Genomic DNA, 25703 nt, shown 5'->3' on the forward strand with positions numbered 1-25703 from the left:
CAAACTTCTTATGTCTCATAGCTCTGATCTCTAACAGGTCTCTATGGTTGTCTCCAGTCAACCAGCAGATGGAGAAAATGAGAGAAGAGTCCACCTGGGGGATTTTTATGGGCCAAACCAGGAAGTTTATTTCTTGGCACTTTATTTCCACAAGCATTCCATTGCCAGAACTCAACCATGGACAGACTAATCTGCAAGAAAGCCTGAAAATACAGAGTTTAACTATGCTCAAGAATAAAAGGAGAACATGGGTACTGCAAACATTATCAGTCTTTTCAATAGGTCTTATTTCTATATTCTATACTATACATAGAATAATATTCTACATTATTTAGATATAAATAACAATATAACGTAGAATAGTATCTCTATTTTACAGAATAGGAAACTGAGTCTTAGAAACATTAAAGTAGGGGCACCTGGATGGCTTAGTCAATTAAGTGTCCAACTTCAGCTCAAGTCATAATTTCACAGTTGGTGAGTTTGAATCCCACATCGGGCTCGCTGCTGTCAGCCTGTCAGTGCAGAGCTGGCTTCAGATACTCTGTTCCCCTCTTGCATTCTTGTTTCCAGCTTGCATTCTTCCCTCCACCCTGCCAAAATAAAGAAACATTATAAAGTAAATTCCCCAAGGCCACACCTAGAAAATGACATTCAGCCACAGGTCTGTAGGCCCCCAGACCCATGTTTTTTCTACGTAACACTGCAGAACTCACAGAAATTGCCACCATCTCAGTATACTTATTACAGTAGAAAGATTCAGCAAAGGGTCAGGAGATGTTAGGGGACTGAACTATTTATCTTCCCCTGCCATTACAAAAGAGCAAGTTTGGGAAAATCTATTTAGGCAATCAAACTCTCACTTTGCATCGCTAAAGAATATGTCTGCATGACTTGAGGAAAATCTTCAACAAACAAAAAACAGAACTGAAGAGGTGGGTATTTCATTGCCAAAATGCCATAGTCAAATACGTAAGTTCCCAGGATATTCCATAAATGATTATAGTCTAACAGGATTAATATGAGAAGACCAAAGAATACTTATGTTTTGAAGGCTAGAATAATCTATTTTATCCAGAATCCAAAAACACCCAGAACACCTTAATAATCAGATTTATTTTGCAGAGCTACTCAATAACAATTCTTGCTTGTATTGGTGAGCCTACACCACACCAAGATTCTAAAGTTTCTTCTGAATTATCAAAGAACTACTTTATCATATTTAATCTTATCACTAAGAATTCTATTACAAAATAACTCATTCGAGGTTGATAATTCATGTAGACTATGTATGTTAACTCAGCCACACTGTTCAAATATTCAGGATTATTTTGTTCTTTGATATTTCTGCACAAACAGAAATCAATTACATTTAGGGGAAAGACAGAACATGAAGTGATTAAGATGAAAGTGGAGCACTTTCTTCACAGGCAAATGACTAGTGAGCTGGCAACATAGTGTAGATAAGATTGTTAGGTATACGGAAAAATCATTAAGCAAATGTGGCTATAAATCAGATAGAAGTCAAGGCACACCAAAAGATTAGTTTGGTAAAAAGTGCTTGAAAAAATCATAAAAATCCTTGAAGTTCATAGACTTAAAATCTAATTTGATATGAAAGACCACCTTAGGCTCTAAATTGCTGATGGAAATAATTACATTTTTTCTAAGCGGCCATGGAATTATGTTTTTGGTTCTGGTGGGAAGGTCTGGAAGCAGACAGGAAAGCTATTTAGAAGGATAACCACTATGAAAGTGAAAAAGAGTAGATCCAATGATGCTAGTCATTTGCTATTTTTCCCCTCTCTATTTTTTTATTCATTGCATCTCAGGAGCACTTCCATATTTTGTTACTCAGTATTTCTGATCCTACTGAATTTTACAAACATGTTTCTGAGAGAATACAGTTTGTTTTCTTGTTCAGTTTTGTCATTCTTAGAATGTTATTTATCTAACTTAAGCCTCTATGGGATAATCTTTTACTGTTCTCACAATGTATATTTTCTAAGCTTAATGCCACTTAAGCATGTTTTTTACAAGTCTGAAAAAAAATCATATGTCTTAACTCCATCCTCACAGAGACATGACTTGAGTTAAACCTATTCTAACAGGTACTGTCCTTTATTTTAGCTGGGTGAGTGGTATTTTCAGAGAAGCAGTTTTCCTCCACACTCTGTCAGGTGCCATGTAAGTGAATTTTGTTCTATCAGAGCTTCCCTACCTTACTCAGGAATATTCCTCAAAGCCAAAGCTGTCTAAGCTCCAAAACTGATATAGGACTATACAAGACAATTGGAAGTCAAGTGCTTAAGTTTTTACCACTATGTGTCAAGCACTGTACTGCCCACCTTAATACATCCCCAAAATTGTCCTGTAAATCCAGTCATCTGATCTGTCAGCCTGAACCCCATTCTCTCTTTGTGAGAAATTCCAGTGCCCTTAATCCTGGGCACTTTCATTCTCATGGTCAACTGTGGCTCCCACTTCTACTGAACTCTTGATCTCACACATGTCTTGTAGAGGTCTTGCAGATGCTTGCTTCTTTGTTCTAAACAGAGCTGCTTTCCTTGACTTCCCCCAAACCACACAGACAATGCAATGCTCTGACTTGTTACACTACTGAAAAGGTAACAACTAAATGCTGTAAATTAGATATCTATGGTTTTTAAAGTTCTTGGCCACAAAGCCACCAGGGAATTTTATATCCTTCTCCAGAGGATCTAACCTCCTATCTATATTGTATGGCCTTTTCTTCAACTCCACCCTTCCTTGTCTTTCTTCCTGGCATTCTTCCTCCCACATCTTTATTCACTTCTTTATGCAGGACTGCTTAGTTCTCTCTTTGTACTGCAGTCTCCTAGACTACACTTGCAAGGCCTCACTTTCCACACTCACGGAAGTTTATCAAAGCATTTTCCTAAATACAGACAGTTCTGTAAGTAGAACTGTAGTACTGGTGTTTAATAATATTTTCTAACACACACACACACACACACACACACACACACACACGCACACACACATTTCATTTAACAAATAAAGCAACTAAGCATCAGAAGGGATGTTTCACAGCTTACATAGCTTGGTAACGCAAGTCATTTTACCCTAAATAGTTTTGTCTTTTTAAAATACAATGTTACAATAATTCTTTAAAAATATCTAATAAAGTATTATGAGCAGAGAAACAATTTCTGTAAGCAGTCCTCTCATTCATTACAATTTCACCTAATGTACAGTATAAACTCGACCATTTCATCTGCATAAGCTCAAGAAATTAAATAAGATTTTCTCCCTAAGTTATTTATATATCTGCAAAACAATTTTTTTAATTTAATTAATAAATAGAGGTTTCACCTCCTACACTGTTGGTGGGAATGTAAACTGGTGCAGCCCCTCTGGAAAACAGTGTGGAGCTTCCTCAAAAAATTCACAACAGAACTCCTCTATGACCCAGCAGCTGCACTGCTAGGAATTTACCCAAGGGATACAGGAGTGCTGATGCATAGGGGCACATGGACCCCAGTGTTCATAGCAGCACTCTCAACAATAGCCAAAACGTGGAAAGAGCCTAAGTGTCCATCAACAGACGAATGGATCAAGATGTGGTTTATCTATACAATGGAATACTACATGGCAATGGGAAAGAATGAAATCTGGCCATGTGTAGCAACATGGATGGGACTTGAGGGTGTTATGCTGAGCGAAATAAGTCAGGCAGAGAAAGACAGATACCATATGCTTCTACTTATAGGAGGATTAGGAGAAACTTAATGGAGGGCCATGGGGGAGGAGAAGGGGAAAAAATAGTTGGGGAGAGGGAAGGAGGCAAACCATGAAAGACTCTTGAATGCTGAGAACAAACTGAGGGTTGCTGGGGGGGGGGGAGGGGGAGGGGAAGGGGGGGTGATGGGCATGGAGGAGGGCACTTGTGGGGATGAGCACTGGGTGTTATATGGAAACCAACTTGACCGTAAATTATAGAAGAAAATATAATAATAATAATAATAATAATAATGGTGCCTGGGTGGCTCAGTTGGTTAAGTGACCAACTTCTGCTCAGGTCATAATCTCACAGCTCATGAGTTCAAGCCCCCCCGCTGGCTCTGTGCTGACAGCTCAGAGCTCAGAGCCTGCTTCAGATTCTGTGTCTCCCTTTCTTTCTGCCCCTCCCTGCTCAGGCTCTGTCTCTCTCTCCTTCAGAAATAAATAAACATTAAAAATTTTTAATTAATAAAATTAATAAAAATATTTTAGAGTAGTTTTAGGCTCATAGCAAAATCAAAGTACAGAGAGTTCCCGTATACCCCCATCTGCCCACACACACACCCTCCCCCACTATCTATACTCTGTACCTGTAGTACCTTTGTTACAATTGATCAACCTACACTGACACATCATAATCACTTAAAGTATACAGTTTATGTTAGGGTTCACTCTTGGTTTTGTATGTTCTATGAGTTTTGACAAATGTATAACATGCATCTATCATACAGAATAGTTTCACTGCCTTAGAATTCCTCTGTGCTTCACCTATTCATCTGTTCCTGCCTTCTAACCACTGACAACCACTGATCCTTTAACTGTCTCCATAGTTTTGCCTTCCCCAGAATATGTACAGTTGGTATTATACAGTATGTGTTTTTTTCAGATTGGCTTCTTTCACTTAGTAATGTGCATTTTAGGTTTCTCCGTATCTTTTCATGGCTTGATAACTCATTTCTTCTTTTTTTTAAGATTTTATTTTTAAGTAATCTCTACACCCAGCATGGGGCTCAAACCTGCAACCCCAAGATCAAGAGCCTCACATTCCACTGACTGAGACATCCAGGTGCCCTGATAGCTCATTTCCTCTTAGCATTGAATAATATTCCATTTTCTGGAGGTACCACAGTTCATGTTTTCTTTCACTTACTGATGAACATCTTGAATGCTTCCAAATTTTGGCAATTAGAAATAAAACTGCTGTAAACATCCATGAACAGGCTTCTGGTGAACGTAAGTTTTCAGCTCTTTTGAGTAAATACCAACGAGTACAACTGCTGGAATATGTTTAGTTTTGGTAAGAAACTGCCCATCTGTCTTCCAAAGTGGCTGTACCATTTTGTACTCCCAACCATGACTGAGCGTTCCTGCTGTTCATACCCTCATCAGCATTTGGTGTTATCAGTTTGGGATCTGGGTCATTCTAACAGGTGTACAGTAGTACCTCATTGTTGCTTAATTTGCAATCCTTAAGGACATATGATGTGGAACATCTTTTCATACATTTACTTAATATCTGTATATCTTCCTTGGTGAGGTATCTGTTCAGATAATACTGGTTTTTTAAATAAAACTTTTATAATATCCATCATCTTGCATTGTCACGGACCCTGCTTTTATTCTTTTAAGTTTCTTTATTTTGAAGAGAGAGAGAGAGAGCGGGGAGGGGCAGAGAGGGAGAGAGAAAGAATCTCAAGCAGGCTCTGTGCTGTTAGCACGAAGCCCTACACATGGATCAATCTCACAATCTGATCTGTGAGATGGTAACCTGAGCTGACATCACAGGTCAGATGCTTAACTGACTGAACCACCCAGGTGCCCTGACCCTGCTTTTAAAAATTAAAATAAATTTACTCCAGGTCTCTCATCTTACAAATAAGAAAATTGTGTCAGTAGAGGTGAAAGTTGAATCCATGAAAGTAGCTACAAATTTAGGTACAGACAGAAGTGGGCTGAGGACTGAGCTTGTCAGAGGAAAGAAATCAATGAAACACGAAGTAAAGAAATGGCCAGAGAAAAGGAAGTAGAACAAGAAGAATAGAGTGTTATAGGAGTCAAGGGAGGCTAGAGATGAAGCAAATGTTGTTTGTTCATTTGCTTTGACAAAGAGCATAGCCAGCAGCAACTAGCCTTTATGTGCTGCCAATGATCATTCCTCCTTAGGAGGCAGCATGGCACAGTGGAAAGAACATTAGACTGCCCCTGTTCCATAAACTGGGGCACTTAACTTTAAAAACTTTCTGGTTTGTTCTAGTTTGTTTATCTGTAACATGAGTCTATGTTTCTTCTAGCTTCCAAAGTCCTATGTTTTCTTTCCTATGGTCTTTCCTCTTTTGCTTTTTCTATTTTTTGGATATCATCTTTCTTCTCTGATAATTTTGATCATTTATTTAGCAACCATTTCGCTGCGGCCAGTTATATCCCTGTGACTGCCATCTAACCAAGGTGTTAAAAGTAATTCGTTAAAAATATCTAATAAAGTATCATGATCAGAGAAACAACTTCTGTAAGTAGCCCTCTCTTATTCATTACAATTTCACCTGATGTGCAGTATAAATTGAAATTGACCATTGCACCTGCATAAACTCAAGAAATTTAATTAAGATTTTCTCCCTAAGTTATTTACATATCTGCAATGTCCTACTGCCTTGGATACAACTAGAATTTGGAATTAAATAATTTTTGGAGTTTAAAGCATCTATTGGCAAAGTTATCTCTAATCCACGGTTTTCAAAGGGAATTAATACCAAGAAGAAGCAGTCTCTACCCAAGTGAGAATTTCACAGCTTAAATTTACAAACAAGCTATCAAATATTTTTATTCTCTTGAATAAAAACAGTATAAGTCAGCTAAGATATAATTACAACTAGTAATTGTTACTGTTACTACATTAGTTTCATTTATAAAATATTACTTCTCCCCTCCTTAAGACAGCCACTGTTTTACATAAACAAAATGTTATGTGGTTATATTATGCAGCCAAACACATGAATACAAAGAATAAGCCAGATATATCAACCAAGGCCAGTGATATGAAATGGATTAAAGAAAAATTGAGTGCAGTGAGAGAACATTTAAACCAAAAGCTTACCTGAAAAATTGAAGCATCCAAGATGTCAGTCAAGTGTGTATACAGGGTCAGATGGTTTCCAGTTCAACAGCAAAATATAGGACAGTCCAGCCTAACAAGATGAAATAGTAGGGAGAAAGTTGCACATTTATTTTCCCTTAGAGAGTAGAGATGTACTAGCGAAAACTTTTTCTGTACTAATTTGTAACTTTCGAGATAAAGATATATTTATTAGACTCTGGAACTCTGTGTAAGATAGGCAGAGGAGACAAGTAAATAAACCTGACTGGCTGAAGTCCTCATGGACACAGCATAATCTATGCCCACTATTTTGTTCTACCTGTATCATTTAAGGTACCAGAAGATAAACATCTTTAACCTGTAAGGAAACAAAAACACAAACCTGGAAATAATAAGAAAAGATAGGAGACTATTTCCAGTGTCTGGGGTATTTATAAGATAAGGTAGGATATTATCTTCATTCCTGGAAAGCCTGAATCCAATTACTTTTTCTAAAATGAAAGAAAGAAAAAAACCCTTCACATTCTATTAGATACTTCTCTGTCTTTCCTTTATCTAGTCACTCATTGATCTCTTAACACTTTTGTCAACCAGTTCCCATTGAATCAATTTTTTGAAGGTCATTAGTAACCCTCTAAATATTATATTCAATAGATATCTATACCCCCAATTTTTTTACAGATCTGTGTTATATGGCACTACTAATCACCTTTCCCTTTTTGAAAGTTTGATATCCTGTGTTTCACAACATTGTGCTATCTTAATCTTCCTGCTACCTCTTTGAGCCTTTTCTGCCTCCTTTGAACTCTCCATTTATTTCCATATATTTTCCATAGGTAATTAACTACAAAGTACTACAACAAAGTACAATATAATTCAGTATCCTCAGTGTCTTTTTGAATAACCCAAGGACCTTAAGATGCTTTAACCAAATGCAATGGAATGTCACTCCTCTTTTGTTTAATTGTCTAGAATATTTTTTAGTTTCAATTTTTGTTTAACCACACACACACAAACAAGAAATCATTTTCAATAAATAAATTTCTCAACATGTTACCAATTTCTGTAATTTAGTTTTGTTTCTTCTATGCCATGCTTTCCTTTTGGACTTAGTAATATCACAGAGGCATATTCTATGATCATGGTTTAGTGAGAAATCTATAGGTAGTAAACTCCTTTAAATCTTTACATGTCGTGAGTAGGGGCGCCTGGGTGCCTCAGTTGGTTATGCAACCGACTTCAGCTCAGGTCATGATCTCACTGTTTGTGGGTTCAAGCCCTGCATCAAGGCTCTGTGCTGACAGCTCAGAGCCTAGAGCCTGCTTTGGTTTCTGTGTCTCCCTCACTCTCTGCCCCACCCTCGCCTGTGCTCTGTCTCTCTCTCTCTCAAAAATGAATAAACATTTAAAAAATAATAATAAATAAAATTTTTGTAAATATAGATTCCCATGTTAAAAACAAAAACAAACAAAGCCCCAAAACACCTCTAACTGGCACAACTTGAATGTAGTGCCTATTCCATATCCAAACAAATTATGTAGAGAGTCATCTTATTCAGAATCGTTGCCAAAAGCTTTGCTTTGACTCTGAGGAAGAACTGGGTAATTATAAGCTGAACAAATAGATAAACTCATCCTCATTTATTCTCCCAGTTATCCTGGCTGAAAACCTCAAAGTCAGCTTTGGTTTATCCTTCTCTCTTGTTTACTATATAGTTCTGTCACCAAGAACAATTTCATTCTTTTTTCAAAACTCCTCTTTACTATTCTATCTTCATTTCCACTGCTTTATTATTTGCCAAAATGATAGATTCAAAAAAAGTTAGTTCACTGAAGTTACATTTATATTTCTTTACTGGTGGAAATAAATATTTTTCATTTTTCCCTTATGTTATGGACTATCAGTATTTCTGCTTCATTGGTTTGTGTTATATAAATTGTGTGTCTCTGTCTTCTCATTCATATGATGAAGTACTAATCCCGTCCCCCCCACCCCCCCGCAATATGACTATACTTAGAGATAGGGCCTTTACAGAAGAAATTAAGGTTAATTTGAGTTATAAGTGTGGAGCTCTAATCAATAGGACCAATGTTCTTATAAGAAAAGGAAGAAATGCCAGGAATGCTTGTCCACATAAGAAAGGCCATGGAAAGACTCAGTGAGAAGGCTGTCTGCAAATCAAGGAGACACTAAAAGTCTCAGGAGACACTAAAACTGTCAACATCTTCATCTTGGACTTCTAGCCTCCAGAATTGTGACAAAATAAATTTCTGCTAAGCCACCTAGTCTGTGGTATGTTGTTAGAGCAGGCCTAGCTGACTAACACTGTTTGCCTGTGTTCATATTCCATTTTTCTTTTATTTTCTTCCGATGAAAGCTCTCTTAATATTAAGACTATTCACCTTTCATACAAAATAAATGTTACAAATATTTCTTCCAATTTATTTTGTACCCCCTCACTTTTCTGTTTTGTTTTATACACTGAAAATTTTTTTTTAGTGTAGTAAAATTTTTCAAGCCTTTCCTTATGATTGCTACATTTGAAATTGTGCTTAGAAAGTTGTTCCATTGTTACAGCATACTTTTGGTCACCTATATTTTTTTCCAATTCTTTTTTGTCTCAACTGAATTTTGTTTTCAATGTATGATGTAAGATACAGATCAATTTTTTTTTCATACAGCTAACCAATTATCCCTGTACCACTTACTCATTTTCCCATTTATTTTAGATCTATTTTTCTCATATCATAAATACTTATATGCAATTAAAACTCCTGTTGCTTTTTATTTATGATATTCACTTGTTCGATAACTCATTTTGGAAATTATATTGTTCCACATTTATCATTAAGGAAAACGAGTTTTTCACCAAATTAAAGGAACATTATTCTGGGTGTCTCAAATGATAAAAATTATAAAAACATTAAGTAGGAAAAGTTTTTAAATTAAAATACTATATCACATAATTGTTTAGTTATAAATAAACATCAAGATAGATACAAAATTATTTTAACCCAAATGAAAGAGGAAAGGGGGTACCTACCATCTGATTTAGTTGCACTTTTTGATCTAACTAAATGATAAGAAAAGAAAAATGATAGAGAAGAAACTTCATGAGGATTGCCAATTGGCCTTTTCAGGTTCCTTTCAAGAGAATCCTTATCTTTTTAATTAGTTATTTTTAAAAGTTTTTTTTCCCCTCATGGGACAGGAGGGGTAATATATCTATGTAAAAGTATATTTTACACACTTAGTGGTAAGAATAAAACCTGCCTAATGGGAATCACTGGGCTGAAGCTTGTGTTGTTCTCTCAAAGGGTACAGATAAGATGTAAGTTGCCTAGGCCCGGCAATGCTCATGTTGAACGTGCTCTGACACCGGTTGAGTCTCTCCTGTCCATATTCAAAGCCAGAACCATTCCAGGGATTTTAAAGAAAATTCAAAAGATAAAAATCATGTCAAATCTATTACTATAAGCTATTATTTTCTCTTTGCTTTCCATATGGCGAGCACTGCAAATGTGAAACGTATTACCAACATGACTTTAGAAACAATGCAACTGAAACTCTCCCCACGACGAAACTAGCAGAAAGCGGTTCACCGCAGCCGAATTCTCTCGCGTACCACGGCGCTGTGCAGCCTCAAAGAGCTGTGCCCAAGACGAACTGCTAAAGTCAAACTAGACAGGACTGGGGACAATCGCAGACCGGCGTCAGAGGAATAGAAAAGCACCCTCACTCTACCCAGCCTGGCCTCTCCGGAGCTTCTTTGGAAGTATGGAAGATAGGGGGACAGACACGGACGGTGGGCGTGGAAAGGCGGCGCTCTCTAATAGGGAGGACGCAGAGAAAACTCACTTAAGATTTCTGAAAGTCATATCGTAAACACGTTTAAAAAACAAACAAACAAAAAACTATAATGACGCGCCCGGCCAACACCTTGTAAAGGAGATACTGCAAACTCCTCACAGCTCGCATCAACTCTGGGACCGCCAAGCCCATCCCAGCATCCTTTGCGCCGCGCACTGAAAGCCCTGGCGCGGTTTGGCTCCTTCGGCCGCCGTAGGCTCGAAGTTGCTATGGAAACCCAGCTACCTTCGCTATGTCGTTGCAGCAGGCCCCTCAGTCACGGGTGTTCGTGGAACTGGTTCCCTGGGCTGACCGGGCCCGGGAAAACAATGTGGGCTCGGGGGGTGAGTTGCTGCCCGCACTCCGACGCCCCGTCCACTCAGCACAGGCCCAAACTGCGACCCGCGAAGTGCACGTAAGTGGCACCGCTGAGGTGTCTGCGAGCCCCGACCGGGCGCAGGTGGCGGTGCTAGTGAGCAGCACGAAGGAGGCGGCGGCCGAGGCCAAGAAGAGCGTTTGCCGCCGCCTGGACTACATCACGCAGAGCCTCCAGCAGCAAGGTCTGCAGGTGAGAGTTTTGTTGGGGAGGAACCTCGGGCCGGACCGCAAAAACCGGAGGTAGAGTTCCCGGCCCCGACGGTCCCTGGTGTGAGTTGAGGTGTCTAGGGTCTTGACCTTTATCTCATCGGTATTACGGAGCGACAGGACCTGGCGGAGTAAAACTTTCGGTCCATCTTCTAGATGAAAGTACTTGTTGGCCCCAGTGGCTTATGAAATAAAAGAATATAAATCGAGTGGGTTTTTATTTGGCGATATTTGCGGCAGTCATTTTGTATTTTACCTTGATAGGGGTTAACTGTTAGACTTGACACATTAGATGAAAGTGCTTGCCTAAGTATACTAGACACTAATAGTTTTTTGTTTTTATTCTGAACCATGCAGTTAGCGAGTGAAAAGCATGCTTCCTCCCAACCATGTAAAGCGTTGCATGGAGTGGTTCTTCAGTATTTTTCACAAACAGTAACTTAAGGAAAGTTGTATCCATCATCGTTTAATAAAGACTCAAAAATTTCTGCTAAGCTTTTTAGTTTTAACTTTAAAAATAATTAAGCCAGTATATTGTAGATGCCACATAAATGAAATACCTCTATTTACCAGAGATATCCATGGAACAAATCACTAAGTAAATCTCACCTTAACTGTACTTCTAAGAAAAGAAGAAAAAAATGAACTAGCTTTTTATTTAATCTCAACAACAGCTCTGTTACTCGGGTTTTAATAGCCCCATTTAGATTTAAGGAGGTTACATAATTAGCTCTAAACTTTAGCCAGGATGGTGTTTGAACTCTTGTCTTCCCGAAACTAAACTCTTCGTTGCTTCCAACCATCGCTGGCCCCTGAAAATTGTAATACAAAGAAAATGAAGAAGCCCCAGAATGAGTTAACTATCTCATTTCCTTTATTTTACACAGTAGGACTCAAAAGGCCGGAGTTGGGATTTACCCAAAGTAACACTGAGTTCATAAAAGTGCTTCCAGTCTGTCGTTAGAAATGGCACACCCCCAAAAAGCAAGTCTTTATTTTAAGGAAAAAATATATTTGTATTGCATTTACAGAGTTATTTTAAAAGTCATTTGTAAGAGAACCCCAATGATTTAACAGTTTAGAAGAATTCAAATGCTAATTATAGACAATGTGATTTAAGTGGTTTAATATGTGGAAAAAATTTCCTCATAAAAACTATTGCCAGTGCTGCAGTCCTGTTTGAATAATATAACTAATAATCTTAAGTAAACCAACTTCACATGGCTGTAACTTCTAACATGTAAAGCCATAAATTGCTACATCTAACTTAATAATTACATTAAAGTTCAGTATTCAAGGCAAGACAGAGAATGTCTGTAATCTCCCAGTTATCTCTACTAATGGAAGAAAGCAGTCATGTAGAGAATTTGTTCAGTAGATAATGCAAAAAATCATTTATATTACTTTTCAGGTGGAATTATAATGGGTTTTCACAGAGTTATTCATTTTACACTTTGGAATTTGGGGTTTAAAAACATCACTCCCCTGCTTTAGGGTCTCCTCATATTCCAGATTCCTTTGCTTTATAGATGGGACCTAACTCTCTATTGATTCATCTCATCTATCTCCCCTCCTTGACTAGCTCACTCCCATTTTTTTCCTTTAAGAACTAGCCCTGGGGCGCCTGGGTGGCTCAGTTGGTTAAGCATCTGACTTCGGCTCAGGTCATGATCTCACGGTTCGTGGGTTTGAGCCCTGCGTTGGGCTCTGTGCTGACAGCTCAGAGCCTGGAGCCTGTTTCAGATTCTATGTCTCCCTCTCTCTCTGACCCTCCCCTGCTCACTCGCTCGCTCTCTCTCAGAAATAAATAAAACATTAAAAAAATTTTTTTTAAAGAACTAGCCCAAGAGGTACCTGGCTGGCTCAGCCAGTGGAGCATGCAACTCTTGATCTCAGGGTTGTGAGTTCAAGCTCATGTTGGGTGTGGAGATTACTTAAAAATAAAATCTTAAAAAAAAAAAAAAAGAATCAGCCCAAGCTTACCTTCTTCTTGGCATTCCTTTTCTAACATAACACTAGTCTCTGCCATACCACACTCTATTCCCTACTTGTAATAAAACTTACCCTCTGTATTTTAAATTGTTGCTTTACTGGTGTCTCCTTCATATTCTAAACCTCTCTAGCACAGACCATTTTATATCTCTTGCTCTGCATCCAAGGGTTACACTTCATACACATCACATATTGTATACTCAAAAAATGGATTTTGAGGGGCACCTGGGTGGCTCAGTCAGTTAAGTGTCCCACTTCGGCTCAGGTCATGATCTTGCAGTTTGTGAGTTCAAGCCCCGCGTCAGGTTCTGTGCTGACAGTGTGGAGCCTGGAGCCTTCTTTGGATTCTGTGTCTCCCTATCTCTTTATTCCTTCACTCACAGTCTATCTCTCACACTCTGTCACTCTCTCTCAAAAATAAATAAACTTGAAAAAATGGTTTTTGAATGACTAAAAAAATGAAGCACTAAATAAACTATTCATCTATATTACAGATCAACTATGTTATAGATTATTTCATGACCATATATAGTTTCACATGCAAGGCATACCCTCATTGTCAGTATTGTGGTTTTTTTTTTTTTAATGTTTGTTTATTTTTGAGAGAGACAGACTACAAGCAGGGGAGGGGCAGAGAGAGAGGGAGACACAGAATCTGAAGCAGGCTCCAGCCTCTGAGCTGTCAAGAGTTGGACACAGGGCTTGAGCCCATTGTCCATGAGATCATGACCTGAGCCAAAGTCAGAGACTCAACCAACTGAGCCAGCCAGGCGCCCCGTCAGTGTTGTTTTCATGGAGAAATGTTTTAAAGATCTAAGCAGTATTTATTGAACCATCAAACATTTTTTAAGCATTTCCTATCACTGTTTACTTTTAAATAGCATTTAACATGATAGTAATTATTTTTTTTCCAGTGTGTATGTTCCCTTCGTAGGCTATAAAGTCCAGTATTTGACTACTCACACTTATTTTTTTTTATAAATGTGTAATAGATTCATGTTGCTAGGCACCAGAAATGGAAGTGATGGTCAGATCTTGAATAGTGACCGAAAGGAAAGCATTGCAGTCCCACACTGGAATGCAACAAGTGTGTTCAGAGCACTATGTACAATTCATTATGGCGAGGACACAGGAATACCTGGGGAAAATGGATGAGAATTGCAATAAGACTGAAGAAGAAAGCTGTAGGCAGAACATGGAAGAAGGTCTTGTTTGTTACATTGAGGAGTCTGAATGTTATTGGTGATAAAAAAAAAATAAAACCTGCTTATTATTACTAGACCTTTTACAAATGTCTCATTTGATACTCATTCCCACCATATGAGACTGGCATTTCAGTTGCTCTTTATAGATGAGAACTCTTGGGATCAGAGTGATTACTGGCAGATAGCTTGCTCAAGGTAACACAGCTAGGAAGTGGCAGTGTTTCGACCTCAGTCAAGAATTTTGACCTTAAAACTCTTGCTCTTAACCACTGTAGTCTGTTGCTACTTTATTGTCTTGGCAGTAGGTGATTGAGTTTTAAGTAGGGGATGTAGCAGATGCTATTGATACCCCACACTGTATCCCTTGGCACTTCACATTTGTGTGCATACAGGCCCAACTTCCATCTGCCAACACGGAGAATCCTTTGCCAGTTTTTCCTGGCTGCAGCTTTCCCTGGCTCCACCTACAAGTGGGCCAGCCAATAGTGCCAGAGAATTAACAGCCCCTCCCCGATCTCTAACAGTTTTCAGTTGACAAGTGAGGGAAGTGAGTGGAAAGAGACCTTACCTATTGGGCAGGATAGTTCTGAGGCATATGTTCTGCCCTGGCTCTCAGAGTTCCTCTGCAGGATTAAGTTCCAGTTGCCCACAGTGGTGACTACTCCACATTGCACACTTTAATGGCTTGCTTTCCTTCTGTTTCACTTCCCATTCCCCTGTGGTGTTTCCAAGGATTATCTTTTTTTTTTTTTTGAGGAGAAGGCAAAGAGAGAGGGAGTTAGAGGATATGAAGCAGGCTCCATGCTGACAGCAGAGAGCCCAGTGGGGGCTGGAACTCACAAACTATGAGATCATGATCTGAGGTGAGGTGAGCTGAGCCACCCAGGCGCCCCTCTTGGGATTACCTTAAAAACTAACTGCTTGTACTCACATCCATGTTTCAGAGTCAGTTTCTAGGTACATTCAAATTAAGATAGGGAGTAGTAGCAATAGACTGAGCATATCATATGAGTTGGCTTCAGTTTTTCATTATTAAAAATGGTGACACAGGGGCGGCTGGGTGGCTTAGTCGGTTAAGCGTCCGACTTTCACTTAGGTCATGATCTCGCGGTTCGTGGGTTCGAGCCCCACGTCGGGCTCTGTGCTGCCTGCCAGCTCAGAGCCTGGAACCTGTTTCAGAGTCTGTGTCTCCCTCTCTCTCTGACCCTCCCTTGCTCACGCTGTCTCTCTCTCTCTCCTAGAAATAAATAAAAATATTAAAAAAAAAAAATGGTGACACAATGAATATCCTTGTTGCTAGGTATTTATAAATGTTTTTAATTATGTTTTTGTACATTAATTTCTGGCTTATGCATATTTTAAGACTTATGAAAAAATTAGTGTAGGACAATTAAGTTTACAACTTCACTATAAATATATCCTTGGAATAGTGGGCATTATTTTCTTTTTTAACTTTGCCAAGTCAGTAGTCAAAAAATTGTTACTGTCATTTCCTGTGTTTCATTTTGTTTTTTTACATTCAAGGTTAAACTTTTTTTCAAGTAAGTTGCCAGTTCATAGTACTTCATCCACTTTTTCTATTCTTAATTAATTTATAGGAACTTTTTAAAAATTAGTTTCAGCTGTACAGTATAATGATTCAGCAATTCTGTACATTTCTCAGTGCTCATCAATGTGATACTCTTAGTCCCCTTTATCGATCTGTGTATATTCCACCCCCCACTTCTCCTCTGGCAACCACCAGTTTACTCTATTGTTAAAAGTCTTTTTTGGTCTCTTTTTTTTCGTATTTGTTCATTTGCTTTGTTTCTTAAATTCCACATATGAGTGATAACTATATGGTACTTATCTTTTTCTGTCTGAGTTACTCTATTTATCATTAAATCCTCTAGACCCATCCATATTGTTGGAAATGACAAGATTTTATTCTTTTTTATGGCTCTGTGTGTGTGTGTGTGTGTGTGTGTACCCATGCATGTCTCACATCTTTATCCATTCATCTATGAATGAACACTTAAATACACGGGTGCAGGTATCTTTCTCAATTAGTGTTTTTGTCTTCTTTGGGTAAATATCCAGTAGTGGAATTACTGATCATTTAATTCTATTTTTAACTTTTGAGGAACCTCCATACTGTTTTCCACAATGGCTACCCCAGTTTCCATTCCCACCAACAGTGTATGAGGGCTCCTTTTTCTCCCTATCCTCACCAACATTTGTTATTTCTTGTGTTTTTTATTTTAGCCATTTTGACAGATACAGGGGTTGTCTATCACATTGTGGTTTCAATTTGTATTTCCCTGATGATGAGCAATGTTGAGCATCTTTTCATGTGGTTGTTGGCTATCTGGAGGTCTTCTTTGGAAAAATGTATGTTCAGGTCTTCTGCTCATTTTTTTATTTGGGTTATTTGTGTGTGTGTGTGTGGTGTGGAGTTGTATAAGTTCTTTATTTTGGATATTAACCCCTTATCAGATATATCATTTGCAATTTATCTTCTCTCATTCAGTAGATTGCCTTTTCGTTTGGTTGATGGTTTCCTTCACTGGGCAAAAGCTTTTTTTTAGTGTAGTCCCGGTAGTTTAATTTTGCTTCTGTTTCCCTTACCAAAGGATACATATATAGAAAAATGATTCTATGACTAATATCAAAGAAATTATTTCCTGTGTTTTCTTCTAGGAACTTTATGGTTTCAGGTCTCACATTTAGGTCTTTAATCCATTTTGAGTTTATTTTTGTGTATGGTATAAGAAAGTGGTCCAGTTTCATCCTTTTGCATGTAGCTATCCAGTTTTCCCAATCCATTTGTTGAAGAGACTGCCTTTTTCCCATTGTATATTCATACCACTTTGTTGTAGATTAATTAATTGTCATAGGCCATATAAATGTGGGCTTATTTCTGGGCCCTCTATTCTGTTCCATTGATCTGTGTGTCTGCTTTTGTGCCAACATCTACTGTTTTGATTACTGTAGCTTTGTAGCATATCTTGAAATCCGGGATTGTGATACCTCTAGCTTTTTCAAGATTATTTTAAGTGAACCTTAAGATTATCAATAACTCTCTCATTATTGCAAAAATTTTCCCAATTTCGTATTTGCCATATAATTTTGTTTACAGTACTGAACATTCAAAATTTTTAAATTTAGCCCAAATCACTAATCTTTTCTGTATGTTTCTTGCCTTTGGTATAATGCTTATTGGGTCCTTTCCAAGCCTAAGGCTATATAACTGTTAACTAATATTTCCTGGAACCTTTAGGGACCATTTATACTACATTAAATATTTGCTGTGTTGGAATTTATTTTGGTGTAAGGAAGAGGGCTTTGTTTTCTCTTAAATGGGTAAGTGGCTGTACTGAAATCATTTTTTAAATATATTTTTTATTTATTTTTGAGAGAGAGAGATAGAGACAGCATGAGCAGGGGAGGATCAGAGAGAGAGGGAGGCACAGAATCTGAAACAGGCTCTAGGCTCTGAGCTAGCTGTCATCACAGAGCCCGATGCGGGGCTCGAACCCACAAACCGCGAGATCATGACCTGAGCCAAAGTCGGACGCTCAACTGACTGAGCCACCCAGGCGCCCCCTGAAATCATTTATTGAAGTCTATCTTTCCCTTACTGCATATGCAAGAACCTCACTCAAATTGCCTTTAAAAATAAAAGGTATTGCTTTATATAACCTTAAATGGGTAATAAAGGTTTTAAGTATGCAATGTCAAGGCTCAAATTTGATGCAGTTTTCTTGGAATTTTCCTGAAGCTTCTTTCATGATAACAAAATGGCTGCAACATTCCCAAGCCTTACACTGCATACTGTACCATAACAAGAAAGACAGTAGTTCTTATTTCCTGCAATAACATAAAAACAAATATTCCTGTAATTCACTGTAAATGGATGACCTAAATCTGTCTTTGTGGCTGAAGAAATGCCATATACTAATTAGTTTGGATTTGGATTTCTGCCTATTTTTAACCTAATCTTGTAGCAAGTTAGATATGATCATTCTGAATGGTTTAGACCTATCAGGATTTACCTTGAACCACATAGTTGCTGCTCAGAGAGAGTAGGGGCAAAATATGTGACATGAGGATTCCATATTCCTTGTGCCTATTGGTTTAAAATGTTATGGGGCACCTGAGTAACTCAGTCCGTTAGGCCTTTGACTTCAGCTCAGGTCATGATCTTGCAGTCTGTGGGTCTGGGCCCCATGTCCAGCTCTGTGCTGACAGCTCAAAGCCTGGAGCCTGCCTCAGATTCTGTGTGTCCCTTATTCTCTGTCCCTCCCCCACTTAGGCTCTCTCTCAAAACTAAATAATAAAACATTAAAAAGTTTTTTGAAACATTACTAGTATTATATTTGCAATATTCAGACATTCTTGAATTGGTTTCAGAATACTAGTTTTTTGATCCTGGTTATGTTCCTACATTACTACCACATTATTTAAACTATTATATCTTAGTCAAACATTTGTAGGGCAAATTCTCCCCTCATTACTTTCCTAATGAAAAGATTTCTTGTCTGCAAAGGACATGTTAAATGACACCAAGAGGATACAATCAGAAAATACAGACAGTGTAAAATTCTAGAATCCAAATAAAACTTCTGTTCATATTTTGTATTGTTTATATATTAATTTGAGGAGAATTACTGATTTTAAAGTGTTTTGTCCTGGTCCATTTATTCAATCTTTTTTTTTTTCTGTGAAGTGTTATGGTTTTCTTCATATTTATCCTTTTTAAGTTTACTCCTGCCGTAACATGTTTTTTTTTTTTTTTTTTTGTATCTATTGAGAATATTACCTGGCTGCCTTCATAGATTTAAGTTGCTATTCTTATACTGACCATTTTGTCATTTAAAATTTGCCCTTTGCAGAGTGCCTGGGTGGTTATTGGTAGGTGTGATTCTGAATTGTGCCTCAGGTCGAGATCCTGGGGTCATAGGATGGAGCCCTGCTTCGGGCTCTGCGCTGAGCATTATTGGGGTTCTCTCTCACTCCCTCTGCACCTCTCCCATTTGCATGCAGTCATACGTATGCTCTCTCCCTTAAAAAAAAGTAAAATAAAAAATTTAAAAAATAAAATCTGTCCTTTGTATTTAGATATAAAATAGCTTCCAAGTAGCTTAATTGGGAAAACTTAGTGGACTTGGCTGGTATATTTTAATATTTTTTACTTTGTATGCAATATGCCAGGATTTCCCAATCTCAAAACTAGTTTTTAACATCCCGGACTAGATAATTCTTTGTTATGGCAAGCTGTCCTATGCACTGTAGAATATTTAGCTATATTCCTGGCCCCTACCCATTAAGGTGACCAACTTGCCTTGAATTACCTGGGACTGTTCCAGTTTTGCAACTGATAGTCCCATGTCTCAGGAACCTCCTCAATTTCTGGTAAACAAGAGCATTTATTCACCCTGTCTACTTACTACATCACGATAGTGTACTCCCCTATCCCATTTTAGCAATCAAATATGTCTCCAGACATTAGCAAATGTTCCCAGGGAGCAAAACTGCCCTCTGGTTAAAAACCATTATCCTACAGATAAGCAGAAAATCTCATGTTGTGTGTGGGAGCCCACCAGCCAAACATTACAAGGAAAATATTAATGGTGAAACAATTTTAGGTTCATTCAAACTGCTTTACGTACAAATAATTTTTCATATGTATACCACTCAAGTTCATATTTTTTGTACAAGCTAATGTAAAAATTACTACAAATGGAGTGACAATTATGCAGTTTTCAGCAAATATTTGTAGGCTTTGAATTTATTTTATGTAACTTTTAGGGAAGGTTTAAGACATCAGGCAAAACCAGTTCTTTCTGCATTCTCTGTTATTCTGAGTTTAATAAATTCAGGTTTCTACTTTATGTTTTAGAGTAATTGCATTTGGTAGCCAAATATTTAGTAATCATACTCTTGTACTTTCTGCTTCAGGCAGAAAATGTAACTGTGACAAAGGATTTTAGAAGAGTGGAAAATGCTTATCACATGGAAGCAGAGGTATGTACTTATCATGAAAAATAATTGGAAACAGCATGACTTTGTGGGGACAATTTGCATTTATTTTTATTCTTGAGCTGAAATGTATAGGAGGAGTGCTTCTCATGATATATCTATAGATATAGATATAGATATAGATAGATAGATAGATAGATAGATATAGATACCCAGCATGGAGCTTGAACTCACAATCCAGAGATCAAGAGTCACATGCTTTTCCAACTGAGCCAGCCAGGTGCCTCTGTAGGAGGTTTTAAAATAAATTTTAATGAGGTATATATAAGAGAAATTGTTTTGAAATGGAATAAAAACAGCAAGAAGGAAATAGTTAATTGCCACTTGAATAAAATTTTAGTAAAGTTATCACCTAGTGAGCAGGAAAACTCTATAGGAAATTTCTTCTCAGTTAAAAAGCAAATTAATAGAGTCCTAAAATAAGGATTGAAACATTCTTTTCTTTCGTAATGCAGTTTTACTGTGTTGTAAGTTATCACTTGGGTTTTGTTTTTTTTTTTTTTTTTTTATAAAAATCACTTGGAACACCTGGCTAGTTCAGTCAGTAGAATGTGTGACACAGTATCTCGGGGTTGTTAAAGTTTGATCCCACATTGGGTGCAAAGATTATTTAAAAATAAAAATTAATCGGGGCGCCTGGGTGGCTTAGTCGGTTAAGTGTCCGACTTTCGCTTGGGTCATGATCTCGCGGTTCATGGGTTCGAGCCCCACGTCGGGCTCTGTGCTGACTGTCAGCTCAGAGCCTGGAGCCTGTTTCAGTCTGTGAATCCCTCTCTCTCTGACCCTCCCCTGCTCACGCTGTCTCTCTCTCTCTCTCCTAGAAATAAAAAAAAAATTTTTAAAAAAAAATAAAAAAATAAAATAAAAATAAAAATTAATCAACTATGACCCTAACCAACAATGTTGCCATAAAGACTCTGTCAGTATATCCTAAGATAAGTAAAAAATAAATTCTTTATTGCTACAGTATTTCTCTGGTAACTTGCCAGCTAGGAAGACAAGTTTAGTACATCATGATTTGTTCTTAATAATCTCAAATCTACATGCTCGATAGATTGGCCTTTGGATAAAAATAATTTGGCAGTGGTTGAGAAAGGTAGGAATTAGAAGAAAAGCTTAGAGCTGGTGAACTTCACTCAGATGAGTTTTTACCTAATGTCTTATCAAGAAACTCAATACTTAAAAGATTTTACTCTTAAATTCTTGTGTCCTTATTTTTTCTTCCCTGAATGCTTTCTTGGAGAACCATTAAAATGAGAAAGCCCTGTATTCTTTTCTTCAGCAATGGGACTAAAAACAAAATCTGGAGATTTAAAAAAGAAGAAAATAGTAGGTTGCAGCAATACCAAAAAAAAAAAAAAAAAAAAAAAAAAAAAAAGAGAGAAAACATATAAAGTACTTGAGGCCTCTGGCAAAGTAACAAAATGAATCACAAGGCCCTATCTTGTTTCTCAGAGAAACCTTTTTTTTTCCTTTCCTATTTCCTTACAAACTATTGCTTTTAAGTATTTATTTTGAGAGAGAGGGAGCGTGTGGGGGTGGGAGGGGAGCAGCAGAGAGAGAGAGAATCCCAAGCAGTCTCCGCACTGTTAGCACAGAACCCGACAAGGGGCTAGAACTCACAAATTGTGAGATCATGACCTGAGCCAAAACCAAGAGTCAGATGCTAAACCAACTGAGCCACCCAGGCACCCCACAAACTAATTTTTAAAGTAATCTTCTAGAATCTTGCCCAGAATTGAAAGGTGTCTAGACTACTACGTGTAATTTGTTGAGTTTTATAAACTTGCCCTTTTTGGAAATTAGAACTATAAATATTTTTAAAGAGGCATATGGCCTGTTTCTCTATGGTAATTGAGATTAGCAATAATTTAGAAGTCACATTTGCAGAAATTTTTAATAAACTGAGATTTGATTTATCCAAGAGACAAATTCATTAAAAGCAATTAAAAGCTCACCTTTGGGGGTGCTTGGCTGGCTCAGTCATTAAAGCATGAGACTTTAATGACTTGATCTTGGGGTCATGATTGAGTTCCACGTTGGGGATAAGTTTACTTAAAACTGGCCTATTTTGGAATTCAGTGTCTTTTTCAGTACTGAAATTTCTAAACTAATGAGGATTCTTCTTGACCATAGAGATGGGAAGCATTTATGTATCAATCTGTTTTGTAATTTAATATAGGTACTGTGTAAATGTGTATATGTGTATACATTTGTAATCACATTATTTTACTACAATGAAACATATAATTAGGATTCTGAATATATGGATTTATCTTTATCTTCAATGTATTAGATACTTAGAATATTTTTATCCTAAATACCTCTCTAAAAATTGTGATGCAGTGTCTCTATTCTTCAGCAAAGTGACTCTACTTCATTAACTTGGATTTCTATCTAGCTACATTTTGATTATATACCACATTGCTGAATTTAAAAGCAGAAGTTCAGGGAATTGGAAGACTTAAAACAGTCCTTGAACAGTTAGAAAAAGAGAAAACAGTTTTTTTCTGCAAAATTTACTTGTTAATCATTTAACACAAATACTCCTAAACTATATTTTGTTCATGGTCTGTTTATCAATATAGATGTACTTAAAAAAGCTACATCTGCTAACTTTTTAAGTCATGGTAATGGTAAGAGGATGAAAGGCAGAGAAAATCTTGTTTGAGCAGCTAGGAGCTGAACTGATCTCAACAGACACATTTTCCTGTTATTTATAGAAATAGAACAAGTAAATACCACATATTAAACCTGATTCTGTGGGATTAGATTTGCCTCAAGTGAATAGGGGTGAAGGGGAATTGAAGAAGGAAGAATTAGTATCTTTTCTGCAACCTGCTTAGGAATTTTCACTGTCCTTCCTTCCAGATAATTTTTTTTTTTTTTAAGCAAAAAAGAATACCATGCATGCATACAAAAGATTCAGCAGGTTTCATAGGAAAGCAGGTATATTTGTAAAAATTATTTTTAAGCTGACAAAGTAGAAATTGGAATAATTTTTAAAAATAAAATTGATTTCAAGGGCACTTGTATAGCAAAGAATTGCTTTTGTTGACAGTTGGAACCTGTTATATTCAATCCCTTCAATCTGAATGCAGAGAAACCCTTTGAACTCTCATATTTGGTTACCTTCCAACTTCCAGAATCACTGTAAATTTTGCTGTTTCATTACATGTAATGAAATGTATGTACAGTGCCTCTGCGGCATTTTTATGGATTAAATATAGCAACAAAAGATAGAGGATTTTTTTCCACATTTAAACTATGCAAATGCAGAAAGTATTATATTGTTTGTATTTCTTATTAAAGACAGCCTGTAGGCATTTTGGAGCTGTGATTTTCACCCAGGAAGGAAATATAAATTTGGAAACTACCCAGAGGTTAAAAACTAGCAACCTGGGTATGACTGGGGAAATTGATTTTGACTAACAGAAAAGTTTATTAGCCCATATAGTATTTAAAAATGTGTGTGTGCGTGCACACACACACACACACACAGAGTTCTCTTCAAAAGACAGACAAGACTTCTGCTTGTAAGGTAGAATAACATGGACCAAATTAACCTTCCCACCTGAAACAGCCAAAAAATGGAAAAAGTATATGAAACAATGATTTTCAAAAGAGTGGACATAAGGCAATGAAATACAGTGATCCCTGAGAAAAAGGAAACCAACAAAAGTCCTACAGTTGTCCTAGCTCAGTGTCTTAATGTGTCCAGGCAGCTTCACAGGGAAGGGAACCCAGACAGAGCCTAGCAAACTCCTTGTACTGAGGAACTGGAATTGAAAGTCCAAACAAGACAGCTAGAGTTAAGAGTAGAGGGCTGCACAGAGAGAGGTCTTCGGCGAACCACAGAGGGGCACCCCCACCACCGCCCCCTGCCAAGTACTCAGCACACACATGTGTGAAAATTATCTGAGGCTAGAAAAAGAATCACACCAGGATTTACAGGGAACAGTGTCTGGGGTTCATACAGGGCTGTACAGCACCAGTCAGACTAGAAAATGTTACAAATCATAGGGCATGAGGTGGAGTATATGAAACTATCTTGCCTCATCAGGGGGCAATAATTAGAGTCACGCTGAACACACTCCAGTCCCACGTAACAGATCTTAAAAGCAAACCCAAAGGGATCAGTTTCCAAGTAAGTTGACAGTTCTAGAATAAAGAATTATTTATAGAGATACAAGAATATCCAATACTTCCCCTAAAGTTAATTCACAAGGATTACCTGGTATGCAAAATAGCATGGAAATAAAGCTCACAGTAAAGAGGAAAGTCGAACCAACCAACAACCAATACAGATGTTAAAATTAACAGACAAGGTTATTAGTTATTACTATTTCATATGTTCAAAAGGAGAGACACTATTAAAAATTAATAAAATTTAATAATTTAGTTATAAGTATCAAATAGGCTACATAAAATGACCTTGTTTTCTGGCTTTAATTTTTTTACTCATATTTAGAGAAAACTTTTATTTTTATAAGTTTTACTGAAGTAATCTTTATGCACAATGTGGGGCCCAAATCTATGACCCCAAGATCAAGAGTCACTTGCTGCTCCAAATGAGCCAGCCAGGCACTCCTAGAGAAAATTTTAAAAGAATCCATCAGGCATGAAAATAATTTCAAGTGTTATTTCATTTACAGGTCTGCATTACATTTACTGAATTTGGAAAAATGCAAAATATCTGTAACTTTCTTGTTGAAAAGCTAGATAGCTCTGTCGTCATCAGCCAACCTCAGTTCTATCATACTCCAGGATCTGTTGAGAATCTTCGGTAAGTTAAGCACATCTTTAACTAAGTTATCAATTAATTAAACAAAACTATTCAGTACTAAAGTTCATTGAATGTCATATTAATAATCTCTGCATTTAATTCCTAAGACGGCAAGCCTGTCTTGTTGCTGTTGAGAATGCATGGCGCAAAGCTCAAGAAGTCTGTAACCTTGTAGGCCAAACTCTAGGAAAACCTTTATTAATCAAAGAAGAAGAAACAAAAGAATGGGAAGGCCAAATAGATGATCTCCAGTCATCCAGACTATCAAGTTCATTAACTGTACAACAAAAAATCAAAAGTGCAACAATACATGCTGCGTCAAAAGTTTTTATAACTTTTGAAGTAAAGGGGAAAGAGAAGAAAAGAAAAAATCTCTGAAATTCCAACTAAAATATATTGTATTTTTTTAATT

The 25703-nt window shown here is 37.3% G+C and overlaps 1 protein-coding gene and 1 long non-coding RNA gene across 2 annotated transcripts; one reads left to right on the forward strand and one right to left on the reverse strand.

Moving 5' to 3' along the window:
• Positions 1-469: 469 nt before the first annotated feature.
• Positions 470-10857, reverse strand: LOC120219603. The gene is made up of 3 exons (XR_005525323.1): positions 10793-10857; positions 6854-6944; positions 470-593 (listed from the first exon to the last, which is right to left on the reverse strand). It is a non-coding gene; the product is annotated as an uncharacterized LOC120219603 (long non-coding RNA).
• A 79-nt stretch (positions 10858-10936) lies between these two features.
• On the forward strand, positions 10937-25703 carry IRAK1BP1 (interleukin 1 receptor associated kinase 1 binding protein 1). Its single transcript, XM_039216425.1, has 4 exons — positions 10937-11270; positions 20425-20490; positions 25161-25291; positions 25399-25703. Exons 1-4 carry the CDS (start codon positions 10956-10958, stop codon positions 25667-25669), a joined length of 783 nt encoding a protein of 260 aa, XP_039072356.1. The 5' UTR covers positions 10937-10955; the 3' UTR covers positions 25670-25703.

This window comes from Hyaena hyaena, unplaced genomic scaffold (assembly GCF_003009895.1).
Source record: "Hyaena hyaena isolate Hyena2069 unplaced genomic scaffold, ASM300989v1 scaffold_633, whole genome shotgun sequence".
Classification (NCBI taxonomy): domain Eukaryota; kingdom Metazoa; phylum Chordata; class Mammalia; order Carnivora; family Hyaenidae; genus Hyaena; species Hyaena hyaena.